Source organism: Drosophila suzukii, chromosome 3 (genome assembly GCF_043229965.1).
Source record: "Drosophila suzukii chromosome 3, CBGP_Dsuzu_IsoJpt1.0, whole genome shotgun sequence".
NCBI lineage: Eukaryota > Metazoa > Arthropoda > Insecta > Diptera > Drosophilidae > Drosophila > Drosophila suzukii.
In genome coordinates, this window is record NC_092082.1 from 24882164 (window position 1) to 24895931 (window position 13768).

Consider the following 13768-nt stretch of genomic DNA (forward strand, 5'->3'; position numbering starts at 1 on the left):
AAACGTATTGTTCTTGTCAATACCTATCGATTGACCCAAAAAAAAGTTTGCCACGCCCACTCTAACGCCCACTCTAACGCCCACAAACCGCCCAAGCCAGTGGCGCCCACAATTTTCATGCTAGATACAAAATTTTAACTGAAATGTATTGGTATCGTCAATACCTATCGTTTGATCAAAAAAAAAAATTTGCCACGCATACTCTGACGCCCTTAACGCTTAAATCTGTGTACCGCCGGTAGGTCGCGCATTTCAATCTCGCTTTGCTGCTTTCATATCTCCATTTCCCTTTGGTCCCATTAGCTGAGTAACGGGTATCTGATAGTCGAGGTACTCGACTATAGCGTTCTTCCTTGTTTTTTATAACAATTGAGCAAAAACATTAACGGACTCGAGAAATGTGACATCCTCTTGTCCAGAGATAGCCGGGGTGCCTTCGCTTCAGTCTTCTTCTAATTGTTGGGTTGACCAAGAAAGCTGCTAGGTGGTTGGTGTGAGCTGTAAGGCGTTCATTGTACCGACTCGAGTGCCGGTTAATCTGTTCCCTAACAGAGGTAATGTGGAGGACATTAGCAAGGTGTCGTTCCTGATGTACCAAGGGGCATCTGCAATCATACGCAGCGCCCGTTTTTGGACTTTTTGGACTTTTCATGACGTTTGAGTCTGAAGCCATGCTCCATAATTGGATGCAATTCGTCATCAAGGGAACCACAATTGATTTGAAAAGCAAAACTTATTGCCAAGTCGAGCTTGCTCGTTGGCGGTTAGCAGAAAAAGGAGTGGCGATTGCAATGAATATTTAATAATGTAGCTCAGCCAGAGGTAACAAATACAGAATACTTGAGTATAATGCTTTCCTGTAGCTAGTTTGATCTTGCTCCTTCCAAATTGTTCTTTGGAGGAAGGTGTAAAAAAATGAAAATGACAGTTAAAAAATCTGAGTTGTTTAGGAATCATATAGAGGAAAAATCCACAAAAGTAATAAATATAGGATTGGAAGCCAATGAATTGGCATAGAAATGGTTGAAAAATCAGTACATGAAAAATCGTATATCAGAAGGAATGATCTTAACAACCACTTTAGAGAAAACAGCAGACTAATGAATAAGACCCAAAATAAAAGTAGTGACGTATATAAAAATATTACCGATAGAATAATAAGCGAAAACGAAACTGTTAATTAAAAAGAATTCGAAACTGTCATTTTAAGCGAAACCGAAACTGAAAATAGCAACGAAGATACTGTGAATATTAACAAAGAAAAATAGGTGAGACTGAACATTTTTATTTAAATCAAACTGATAATGCAAACATACAAGAAAACATAGTTCCTTTCAGTGATAGAACCTTTGTAATCGAAAGTAATACTGATAAAACAATGGACTATGAAACCGCTGGATGTATCAGTTTAGAAGAAGTAGAACCAACTATAGTATCACTACCAGGGAGAACTGTTAAACCTCCTTGGGATCAAAATAAATTATTATAAAAAAACAACAAAAAAAGAAAGCATGTAATAATAGTGAGATCTAATTAATAGCGACTTATACTAAGGCGATGCATTGGTGTGGCACGGATGGTCTCACTGGAGTGAACAGCTCCGGAGTAATCTTTATTAAGTAAATTGTATGTACAAATAAACTATTAGTTCAGTCCTTAGTGTATACTTATCAAAAAGTTGTTAAATAAACTCAATTTAACTTTTCTCTTCTCAACATTTCGTTCTTATATTGATACCAAAATGTACTTACACGGTTTTTGAGAACGAATGTTCTCAATTCAAGAACAATGTTCTTAGATAGTTTTCTCTACCAATTTCTTTTTCTTTACCAATATCGCGGAATATATATTGATACCAAAAGCTGTTATAATATTTTAAATTTTGCTAATAGTTAGAGGGTTTTCCGCTTAAGACTTGTTATCTGCATTTAAAGCATGTGGTAAGTTATGAAAACAAAAATTTAAACTCTTCATTGTGAGAAATATTTTATTGAGCGTGAATCAGCCCAATCAAAAGATCAAACAAACTTTCGCATTGGCTGCCATCGACTTGAGTGGCTTCCCCTGCTTCCCAGGTGTAAACCCTCTGCTATGGACGATACTCGAAACTTTTGTCAAGAAGTCGAGCTACAACTTTGCAGTGCTTGTAGGTCCCATGTCGGACAATAAACTGAACAACTAAAGCCATACGTAGGCGGAGCATATGCACTGGGCCCAGTGCACCACTTAGGAAAACAAACAGAGCCGCTCCCTGAGAGAGATATAATATAATAGTGAAGGTAACTATAGGGACCCTAAAACGCGTCGTGTGTATCATTCTATGAATGGGAAACGCTGGCGTGATTTGATTTGATGGCATTTGTAATTGCAATTATAGTCGTTGGGTCTAGGGCTTCGGAAGGTGTCTTATCGGGGCGGACGAGTTGTTGACACGATGACAAGTTATGCGCCTTGCATCGATGATATCGCCACGAAGAACCTTATCTCCGACTTGCCAATCGGCCGATCGGATGGCCCAGGTCCGTAGTGCCAATTTCCGAGAGCCAGTCAGTTTTCGATTGCCAATGGGCCCATAGACATGAGCGGAGGAGACTACGAAAGCGGTGACTATTTTATGCGCAGTCGGTGGGTCCGGCCCTAATCGCGATGTGATGTCACCGGTTACCACTACTTCCGACTTCTTCCAGGAAGCTTAGGGACAAGCCGCCGCTGTGGGATTCCTTCCAGGACCCGCCGTCGAAGAAGACGAGCGGCTCGGATGCCGACTGGAAGAAGCTGCAGTTCTTCCTCAAACTCTTCAAACTCTTCGTCTACCTCCTGGTCTTTGCGGTGGTTCTTGCCACGAGCGTGTTTGCCAAGCTGCTTTATCTCTACATGGCTGGAAACACAGGTGGCAGCGGGCCTCGGGTGCAAGTGTGCAGCAAATACCGTGAGTGAAGGTCAATACCTTGTTGGAATAGCGATATAAAGAGCCTCTTCCCCCTCCCAAGTTCTCCGGCAGGGGCAGGTGGAGGCGTTGCCCAGCGAGCTGGATCAAATCGCGTGGGTCTGGGCCCTGATCTTCGCCTTTGCCTTCCCCGAGCTGCTAACCTTCCTGCGCGCCCTTCGAATTTGCATGTTTAAGCGTGAGCAGCGACCCAGCGGACTGGAAGTGGGCCTGGTGGGTATTAGCCTAGCCTAGGATTCCTAGCGGTACACACTTATGTATAGGGTGGCACGATTTGTGGGTATGCATTGCACTACAACAAAATCATAATATTAAATACAAATAATTCTAAATTCAAATACGCTCATTTTGTCAATTACAAGAAGTTTAAAATAATTAAATTAAAATAAATAGTTCTATAAAATAAATCAATTTTGCACTGAATAGAAATAAGTAATAGCGACTAATATTTAAAGTGATCGTTAAATATTTCGATCTATTACGTTTTTGATCAGTGTAAAATTTAATATTTATAACTTTTTTTTGGAAGGTGTTAAATATATAATTAATAGTTGATGTCTTAAAGTCAAAAATCAATAAATAATTATATCCCTTCGTTGTATAAAGTAAATATATGGTCACCTAGGAAGTCACGACCTCGAAAGCTCTTGAAATCTTAAAAACTTTCACTATAGAAGTCGACCTTAAATAATATACAAAAATGTCGGGGGAATTTATAACCCCAAGCGACGGTATCCCCTTAAATTGTTCCACCCACATGAGATTCAGCTTGTGTCCCACGAACCGAGCCACCCTAACCCAGGCGGAGATTGATTGATAAGCCCCGCTAATCAGGTCACGCTCTTTGAGCTGCTGCACGTCGTCGGCCTGGCCTCGCTCACTTTCACCGTGCTGCCGGCCCTGGATGTGACGCGTGGAGCGATTCTCGGCTGCTGCGTCTGCTTTGTGCCCGCCCTGCTCAGTGAGTAACTCCCGACATCTAGACACCCCGCCCACAAGAGCCCCCAGATGTTATCGGTGTCTAGGCTCCGACTGACAACAATTAAATTGATTGCCCCGTCTGCTCCGCGTTTCAGATTTGCTGACGGGCACGCGGACGCGCTGGCGGTCGGACAATCTGGTCCTCGGGCTCTCCATCCTGGCCCTGGTTGCGCAGGGCAGCGTCTTCCTGATCTGGCCCTCGCTGAGCGACAGCCTGGAGGTCCAGCTCCTGGCCATTCCGCTGCTCCTCGTCTCGTTCCGCTGGTGGGAGAACTTCGCCAACACCCACGAGGCCATCGGTGAGTGGTTGCTTATTGACTACCGAACGCACTTAGATTCTAGGAAGGTTAGCCTTTCAACGGGTTTCGAGCAATTTCCCAGAAATCGTTTAGAATTTCCAAGTACTTGGAAATACTAGTGAGGAAAGTAGTACTTAAAGGCCGGACAATCATTACAAGTATTTATATTTTCATTTGTATTACCAAGTTCACTTTAAAGTTTGGAAACATCAAAAACGCAACTATGGAAAAAATGACATGCTCTCCCTATTGTAGATGATATTAAAGCCGTAGTGCCCTAATGAAACGATTTCATTTTGAACGCAGGCTGTTGTATTTAGGAAGAATACAACTTTTAGTTATATTTAATTAAGATTAGGGAAGGTCATTGTTAAGAATCGTGGAAATTGATTGCTTAGCGACTTTATTGCTTGATTTGACAGTTAAATGAACCATCCAACTACAGATTGATTCTCTCTTCTTTCCCACCGACAGCATATATCATTCGCACCATCCGCTGCACCCGTTCCCGCTACCACACCTACCTTTACCTGGCGCCCCTGAAGGTGGTGGTTTTTGCCGGTGTGGGCTTCCTCCTGCACGGCCAGGAATTCGTGCTGTATTTCAGCAGGTTCCTGGATGCCTGGCGGCCGCACCTCATCACGCTGGTGGTGAGTGAAGTTACCATCACATTGACGAACACAGAAAAAATAGGAACCTGAGTTTTAAGTTTATATAATTAAATTTGTCGTGGTTAAAAAAATCAGTCACTTGATGAAGATATTTTTTCATAAGTTTTATGTTACTGCGTTTATTTAACTATCCGTGACAAGTTAATATATATGTTTAATTCACTTTTCTTGAGGTAAATGGTTTGGTTCTAAAAATATTTTTTAAAGCTAACCTTTTGTAAAACTTATTATCTTAGGAGTAGATATCTTTTCTTATAATTTTTTACAGATTTTAATTTTTTTAATTTAAATGACAACTTTTTCGATATTTGAATATAAATCCTTTAATTAAATAATTATGTTTTCAACGATAAATTACCTTGTCTTACCGTAATATGCTTAAAATTCTGTAGAAGTTGCATCTAAAGACTTTCTGTGCACTTACAGCAGGCCGGAGGTGACCCCGATGCGCTGCTTTCAGCACAGACGAACTCATCAATCAGGGCCCCACCGGTCCGGACCCAATTCACCGTGCAGTGCAGTCCGAATGCGGTGGTCTACGCACTGGTCGCCCAGGTGGGTGCTGCGTACCTGTGCCACATTTTCGGTAAGTTCGCCTGCAAAATCAAGATCCAGGTGTTCAGCTTCGCGCTGCCCCTCAGCCTGGCAGGACCCGCCGCCGTCTGCCTGGCCACCTTCCTGGCGCAGCTGCGGGCCTCGGACCCGTGCTCCCTGCACGGCTTTCTTCCGGACTACCTAACGCTCCAGGCTCTGGGCGGGAGTGTGGAGGAACTGGGCCGGAAATGCCTCGACCTGGCCCTGTGGATGTGGCCTCTGTGGTGGATGGCCCAGGTGTGGACCACGTGGCACGTCTGGCAGCCGCACAACGACAAGAACGCCCCCACCGAGAAGCTATTCGTGTGCCCCTGGTACTGCGGCCTCCTGGTGGACCAGTGCTCGATGATGAACAGGCGGATCGTCGACTGGAGCGAGGAGTACTTGGCCATTAAGGTGAGCGGGGAGGGTTCACTGGCACTGCCTCCGGAATTGAGTGCGCCAAATCAGATTTGAGTCGAGTTCGTGTTAATGAATTATTGTAATCAGGCGCCTGCCTGGCATCAATCATCGCGCCAAGTTCGCAGCTTCCGGCTCCCAGCGGCCCCTGTGCCAATCCGCCCGCCCACGTCCATCTATTTCGAGGACTTTTTGACTATTCCGGCGGAGAGTGCCGGGACTGCCGGCACTACTGATGTGGGCTTCAAATGTCAGGCAATGTAATTAAGTTAAATGACGGGGAAACTGCAAAGTTCAGGAAATGTTTGCGTTCCCTCAGCGTGGGGACTGGGCATGGATGTGATGCGAGGGTTTTCGGGGGTGTAAACTTAATTAAAAGTGCTTCAGCTCCACTCGCATGTTTTCGGGGCCTACCCGGCATAAAGACATTAAAGTAATTAAAATCAGGGCATAAGAGTTGATTTTACGGGCATAAATTAGAAGCCCAGCGAATTATGTGCATTCGTAATGCCGTCGGTGCATTAGGTAGGCCTAACGAGTTAATCGGACTCGATTTTAAGACCTTTAGAGTCGGGAAATGTTACTGCACATTTCGGATGTTACTTTAAAGACTCCTTTTTATATGATCCAAAATGGCACACCGAAAGGAATCGAGCAACATATTCACAATTGTTTACCTCTGCCAAATTAATGTTGTCGTCTTCACCAAGAAATTCCGTGCTGTTGCTGTTCCGGCAGCACCGCATCGGATTTCAGAAATAACCACTTGATATGCACTGCAATCATTCGGAGCTTAAACTAAACCCCCGTATCTGTTTTACTCGCCAGAGCGACCTCACCACGCCGAGGGATCCCGTGGTGGCCCTGGCAGCCGACATCAACGCCAGCCGGGACATCCTGGAGGAGGACAAGGTGCCGCAGCTGATTGTGTGCGCCACCATGTGGCACGAGACCGAGGAAGAGATGATGGAGTTCCTCAAGTCAATTGTCCGCTTGGATGAGGATCAATGCGCCCGCCGCATGGCGAAGACGCACCTCAATGGCGGCAAGGCGGACGACGAGTACTATGAATTGGAAAGTATGCAAATGGGCCAAAATATGCGGGAGCAGATGGAGATGGAGATGCGGATGCAGATGCAGCTGCTGTCGCCTGCAGTGCTCAGCGGCTGCATTTGCATTGCACATTTAAAATGTGTCAAAGTGAAAATTTATGCGAGCTCGGGATGCTGTTTGCAGCTCTATTTATAGCGCTTGCCGACTTCATTTCCGCGCTTGCCAAAATGGCATTAAGCCAAGCATCGGCAACTGTCTGCGACAACTTTACGATCTCCCTTCTTCTGCCCGCACACAGAGAATAAATAGTGTGTCAATTTTCCCCGAGTCTCTAAAAGCTTGTAAATTAGTTTCGGTATAGTCGAACGCTTCGGCCATTAGGTACCCTTTCCTCTGACAACCAATCTTTAAGTAGTTTAAGTCTTAATAAATTGTCTCAGTGGATTTCTCATTATTTTTTTCCCCTACATATATTTACAGCGAACATCTTTTTCGACGACGCATTCGTTTCGGACCCGCGACAGTGCCAAAACAAGCGCAATCCACCCATAAACGAGTATGTAAAGACCCTAACTCGAACCATCGATAAGGCAGCCTTCGAGGTCTACGGCGTGAGCATTCGCATTAAGCCCCCTCTGAAAATCGAAACTCCCTACGGAGGCCGTTTGGTGTGGATCCTGCCAGGCCGCACCAAGATGGTGGCTCACCTCAAGAACAAGGACAAGATCCGACACAAGAAGCGGTGGTCCCAGGTTATGTACATGTACTATCTGCTGGGCTACCGGATTATGGAGACGGAGCAGCTGTCGCCACGTCGGAAGGCGGTCATCGCGGAGAACACCTTTATTTTGGCCCTGGACGGGGACATCGACTTCCAGCCGCGGGCCGTGCAGCTCCTGATTGACCGCATGAAGGCCGTGGACGAGCTGGGAGCCGCCTGTGGGCGGATTCACCCGGTGGGCAGGGGTCCGATGGTGTGGTACCAGCGATTCGAGTACGCCATCGGCCACTGGCTGCAAAAGGCCACCGAGCACGTCATCGGATGTGTGCTCTGCAGTCCGGGATGCTTCAGCCTGTTCCGGGCCAGCGCCCTAATGGAAAACAGCGTGATGAAGCGGTACACGATGGTCAGCTCGGAGGCCATGAAGATGGTGCAGTATGATCAGGGCGAGGACCGCTGGCTCTGCACACTGCTCCTAAAGGCGGGCTCCAGGGTGGAGTACTGCGCCGCTTCGGATGCGTACACCCACGCGCCGGAGAGCTTCAACGAGTTCTACAACCAGCGCCGCCGATGGGTGCCCTCCACCATAGCCAATATCTTCGATATCCTGGCCGACGCGGACACGGTGGTGAAGAAGAACAACTCGATATCCACGATGTACGTGTGGTACCAGGGCATGCTGATGATTGGAACCGTGCTGGGACCGGGCACCATATTCCTCATGATGGTGGGCGCTCTGGTGGCCGTGTTTTCGATCGACATCTGGACCGCTTTCCTTTGGAACTTCTTCCCCATCATCTTCTTCATTTTGTCGTGTGTCTACCTCAAGCAGAAGTTCCAGCTGCTGATAGCCTTTGTTATTAGCTCTCTTTACTGCTTGGTCATGATGGCAGTCCTCATCGGCATCATTGTGCAGATGCTGGAGGACGGACCCTTGGCACCAGCATCGCTGTTCTTCCTGCTCGTGGCTGTCCAGATCACGATCGCAGGTAAGTCTTGGTTGGACAAATATAGGTCCTAGGTTCTGACTTTCTTTTCCGGGTTCTCCAGGCTTCATGCATCCGCAGGAGTTCTGGGCCCTACTGTGCGGCGTCATCTACTACATCACCATCCCCTCGATGTACATGCTGCTCATGATATTTTCGGTTTTCAATATGAACGATGTTTCGTGGGGCACTCGAGAGGCGCCAGTGCTCAAGGACGACGACAAAGACGCACCCAATGATGCGGACAACTACCTGCCAGGTTGGCTGAACGATCCACTGTTGATCAACTCGGAGCTGGGGGAAGTATCGCTGATGGAGCAGCGATTCTGGAAGGATGTGATCAAGCAGTATCTGAAACCGCTGGAACTAAGCCGCGAGCAGAAACAGGCAATGGCCGACGGACTCAAGGAGCTGAGGAACATGATCGCCTTTGCCTTCGTGATGGTGAACGCGATCTTCGTGCTAATCGTGTTCCTGCTTCAGCTGAAGAAGGAGTTCCTGCACCTGAAGTGGCCCATCGATCCCACGGATTTCGTATCCTTCGACAGGGACAACCTGATGGTTGGCATCTATAGGCAGTACAAGGAACTGGACCCCATAGGCCTGTGCTTTGTGATCTTCTTTGGCTTGATCCTTATCATCCAGTTCCTGGCCATGTTCTTCCACCGTTTCGCCACCCTGTGCCAGCTGCTGGCCACCACCCAGGTGGACTGGTTCCGATCCGGAGGTCAGTTCACGGACGAGGATGCCGCCACCGAACTGAAGGGCAGTGCAGTGAATATAGCTCGGAAGTTGCAGCGCCCGAAGAGGCTCTTTGACGACGACGAGGAGGGGGATCCACACTACGATGAGGTGATGATGGATGGCGTCGAGGGGGAGCACAGGGAGAGCATGGTGCGCCGCCAGACGATCTTCCGGCTGCACGAGACCCGGAACAAGCAGCACAGCGACTACAGCAACTTGGTGTTCAACTTTGAACGTCGCTTCTTCGGCGACGACGAGTTGAATCTCAAGAATCTGGCCCTCAACCGGAAGTCCGTGAAGCTGCTGCAGGAGCGTCGCTCGGTGGCCAAGGTCAATGCAGCTGCCACGCCCGGGGGCACGCCCACTCCGAAGGCTGGCAAGCGACCGCCCCTCGTACCGATGGCCAAGAACGTCAGCTTCTCGGCTTCCAATCGGAACAGCATGGCGATCTACGACAACGGCGGCTACGAGCACACCGAGTTCTAGAAAGGTTCGAAAGGATCACCCAAGTATTAACCACAGAATCTTACAACTTACTACTATCCATATCTGAGAGGTTGTTTTTTAATATCTCTGGACTCTTATGACATATTCCTAATGTGTAAAGGTATATAATAAATCAGATAAGTGAAACTAGAACTATCAAACTTGGAATTTAAGTTTCCAAAAGTATCAATCCACACTCTATTTAAAATATTGTAAAGTCCAGAGTTTTTAAAAAAGCGTTGCATATTTGCATATCTGTATCTAATTATGTAATCGAATTCCCGACGACCTAAAAATATAATATAATAAAAAATATAATAAATTGTATTAAAATCAAGTGGCAGAGGCAGAATCTCACAACTTACTACTATACATATGTATGTGGGTGTTTTTTAAGTCTCTGAGCCCATACCTCTGTTGTAAAAACCTTTATAAAGAATAACAGTATTTACTAGTTTCACTTTTTAACGGGGAAGTTAAGTTTCATACAATATCTTAAGCTTACGTGGAAGACAGTAGTTAATATATTCTAGCGTCCAGAGCATTCATAATAGTTCGTTGTTCCGGGCAGCTCATTGTAAACTGGCGACTCTGAAAGCTGCTTAATGGGATTGGAATGGGGACAGTCCAGAGGTTCATCACCAAGTGGCATCACCTAACTCAGGGCGTCTTGCGGGGGATGTCAGACAAAAAATAAGCTACGGTAGGTTACCTACCATCTGGATAGCGTCCATTGGCGGGGTCAGTTGGATACCGATAATACAGGACGACAAAGAGCACAACATTAGGCGCTACAAAACTTTTATTACCCGTTACTCGTGAGTAAAATGCTACATTAGATTCGTCGAAAACTAGGTAACAGGTAGAAAGAAGCGATTCAGGAACGATACCTTGCTAACGACCTCCAATTCCCTCTGTTAAGGAACAGATTAACCGGCACTCAAGTCGGTGCAATGAACGCCTCATAGCTCACACCAAGCAGCTTCCTTGTTCAACCCAACAATTAACATAGAAGAAGACTGAAGCGAAGGCACCCAGTAAATGTGTTTTGCTCAATTGTTATAAAAAAACAAGGAAGAACGCTATAGTCGAGTACCTTGACTATCAGATGACCGTTACTCAGCTAATGAGACCAAAGGGAAATGGAGATATGCAAGCAGCAAAGCGAGATTGAAATGCGCCTACCGGCGGTAGACAGATTTAAGCGTTATGGGCGTGGCAAAATTTTTTTGGATCAATCAATAGGTATTGACGAGACATTTTAGCTAAAATTTTTTATCTAGCATGAAAATTATGGGCGCCATAGGCTTGGGCGGTTTGTGGGCGTTAGAGTGGGCGTGGCAAATCAATCGATAGGTATTGACGAGACCAATACATTTCAGTTAAAATTTTTATTCTAGCATCAAAACAGTAGGAGCCACAGTTTTGGGCGGTTTGTGGGCGTTAGAGTGGGCGTGGCACTCTGCTGAAACAAACTTGCGCTGCGCAGGAATCTGCATGCCCAATCCCAGTATTGTAGCTTGTATAGTTTCCGAGATCTCATTGTTCATACGGACAGACGGACATGGCTAGATCGACTCGGCTAGTGATCCTGATCAAGAATATATATACTTTATGGGGTCGGAAACGCTTCCTTCTGCCTGTTACATACTTTCCGACGAATCTTGTATACCCTTTTACTCTACGAGTAACGGGTATAATTAATCATCCCTCTTATCTATTCATGTTATCTGTTTCACAATTTACTCAACGTATTATAGCCAATAAGTTGGTTGATTGACGTTTAAATAAATTTATATGTTAAATTAAAAAATATTGGTTGCTCTGAGCGTATCTTGGACTTTATAAGCAAAGGTTATTACATTTAAGGGATATCAAAGCAATACTTTCCCGCTTCTTCGAAAATGTCCATTCCTGTCATGTAAAACAGATATTCAGGAGCGCTGGAATACCCCTATTCCTATACAGAAATGTCGTTTAGCAACTATCCACTTTAGGCATTAATGAATCTTCTTTCCTTCTTCTTGTGACATCTTCTTACGTTCTTAGTTGTGTTGCTGGTGTTGCGGTATTATTAAAACATAAAAGTTAATTACTCCAGTGTGTTTATTGGGTATACAAAAACAACAATAATAATGTGGAGCTTCGTCTTCTATTAACGGTTCCTGTGATTGTTTCTTCTAAACTTTTCAAATAATTCCCAAGCGTACACCAATTCCTTAATCTGACCGCCCATGTTTGGCCAGTATACGGTGGTGGACAAAAGTCTACGAACGACCTCCTTTTTTGGAGTTTACCCACTCCTATAGCTTTTACAGGAAAAGTAATGATGCAGTTTTGTTATATTATTATTATACCCGTTACTCGTAGAGTAAAAGGGTATACTAGATTCGTCGGAAAGTATGTAACAGGCAGAAGGAAGCGTTTCCGACCCCACAAAGTATATATATTCTTGATCAGGATCACTAGCCGAGTCGATCTAGCCATGTCCGTCTGTCCGTCTGTCTGTCCGTCCGGATGAACGCTGAGATCTCGGAAACTATAAGAGCTAGGCTATTGAGATTTGGCGTGCAGATTCCTGAGCTTCTTACGCAGCGCAAGTTTGTTTCGGCACAGTGCCACGCCCACTCTAACGCCCACAAACCGCCCAAAACTGTGGCTCCTACAGTTTTGATGCTAGAATAAAAATTTTAACTGAAATATATTGTTCTCATCCATACCTATCGATTGACCCAAAAAAAAGTTTGCCACGCCCACTTTAACGCCCACAAACCGCGAAAACCTGTGACGCCCACAATTTTCATGCTAGATAAAAAATTTTAACTGAAATGTATTGGTCTCGTCGATACCTATCGATTGATCCAAAAAAAAATTTGCCACGCCCACTCTAACGCCCATAACGCTTAAATCTGTATACCGCCGGTAGGTGGCGCATTTTAATCTCGCTTTGCTGCTTGCATATCTCCATATAGCTGAGTAACGGGTATCTGATAGTCGAGGTACTCGACTATAGCGTTCTTCCTTGTTTTATATTATTTTGGTATAATACCATAACCAAAATGTTATTCTTATTCATAAACAACATTTAAAGTCACAAACTAAAAACTTAAAAAAGGCACTGACAAAAGTGTACGTACGAATTATTTTTTGGCACTTATATGATATTATTATTTACGAATATTATTGATTTAGGAAACAAAGTTAATATTTTGTTGGACCACCATGGGTATCAATAACTGCCTGTAATCGTCTGGGCATTGAAGCAGCCAAATTTTCCAGCCAAATTTTGGCCCACTCCTCTTGGAGCCTCTCTTTAAGCATGGGAGCACTACTTATGGCGTCTTTTCGAATTTTTCGTTCCAATATTTCCCATACGTGCTCTATAATATTTAAATCCGGGCTTTGTGGTGGTGAATATAATTGCCGGAAAGCATAATAGAGCAGCCAATCCTTTACGATCTTTGCCGTGTGCTTAGGATCTTTATCCTGTTGAAAGATCCAGCTGTCACCGAGGCTCTCTTTGTCCACAGAGGCTTTCCAATTATTTTAAAATATTGTCTTATACTGAATGCGATCCATAATACCCTCGACGAAGACCAAATTTCCAACTCCCGAGACTGCAACTGCTCCCCACACAATGACACTTCCACCACCGTGCTTTACGGTCGGAATAAGATGCTTGGAATCTATGGCTGTATTTATAAACTATAATATATTTGGACTCATCAGTAAATAAACCCTTTTTCCAGAACTTCATATCTATGTCTAAATGCTTTTTAGCGAATTCCAAACGAAGTGCACGAGGAGTTCTGCTGTGGAATCCATCATTGTTGAGAGTCCGTGTTATTTTGCGTGAGTGGAGATTTTTTTGGACTTTTCAGCTATCT

At 45.1% G+C, this 13768-nt stretch overlaps 1 protein-coding gene across 1 annotated transcript; it reads left to right on the plus strand.

Annotated features, from left to right (window-relative positions):
• The first annotated feature begins 2468 nt into the window (after window positions 1–2468).
• On the plus strand, window positions 2469–10218 carry Chs2 (Chitin synthase 2). Its single transcript, XM_017071527.4, has 10 exons — window positions 2469–2625; window positions 2688–2929; window positions 2991–3160; window positions 3782–3908; window positions 4024–4227; window positions 4702–4877; window positions 5325–5888; window positions 6720–6969; window positions 7425–8654; window positions 8716–10218. Exons 1-10 carry the CDS (start codon window positions 2579–2581, stop codon window positions 9879–9881), a joined length of 4176 nt encoding a protein of 1391 aa, XP_016927016.4. The 5' UTR covers window positions 2469–2578; the 3' UTR covers window positions 9882–10218.
• Window positions 10219–13768: the final 3550 nt, after the last annotated feature.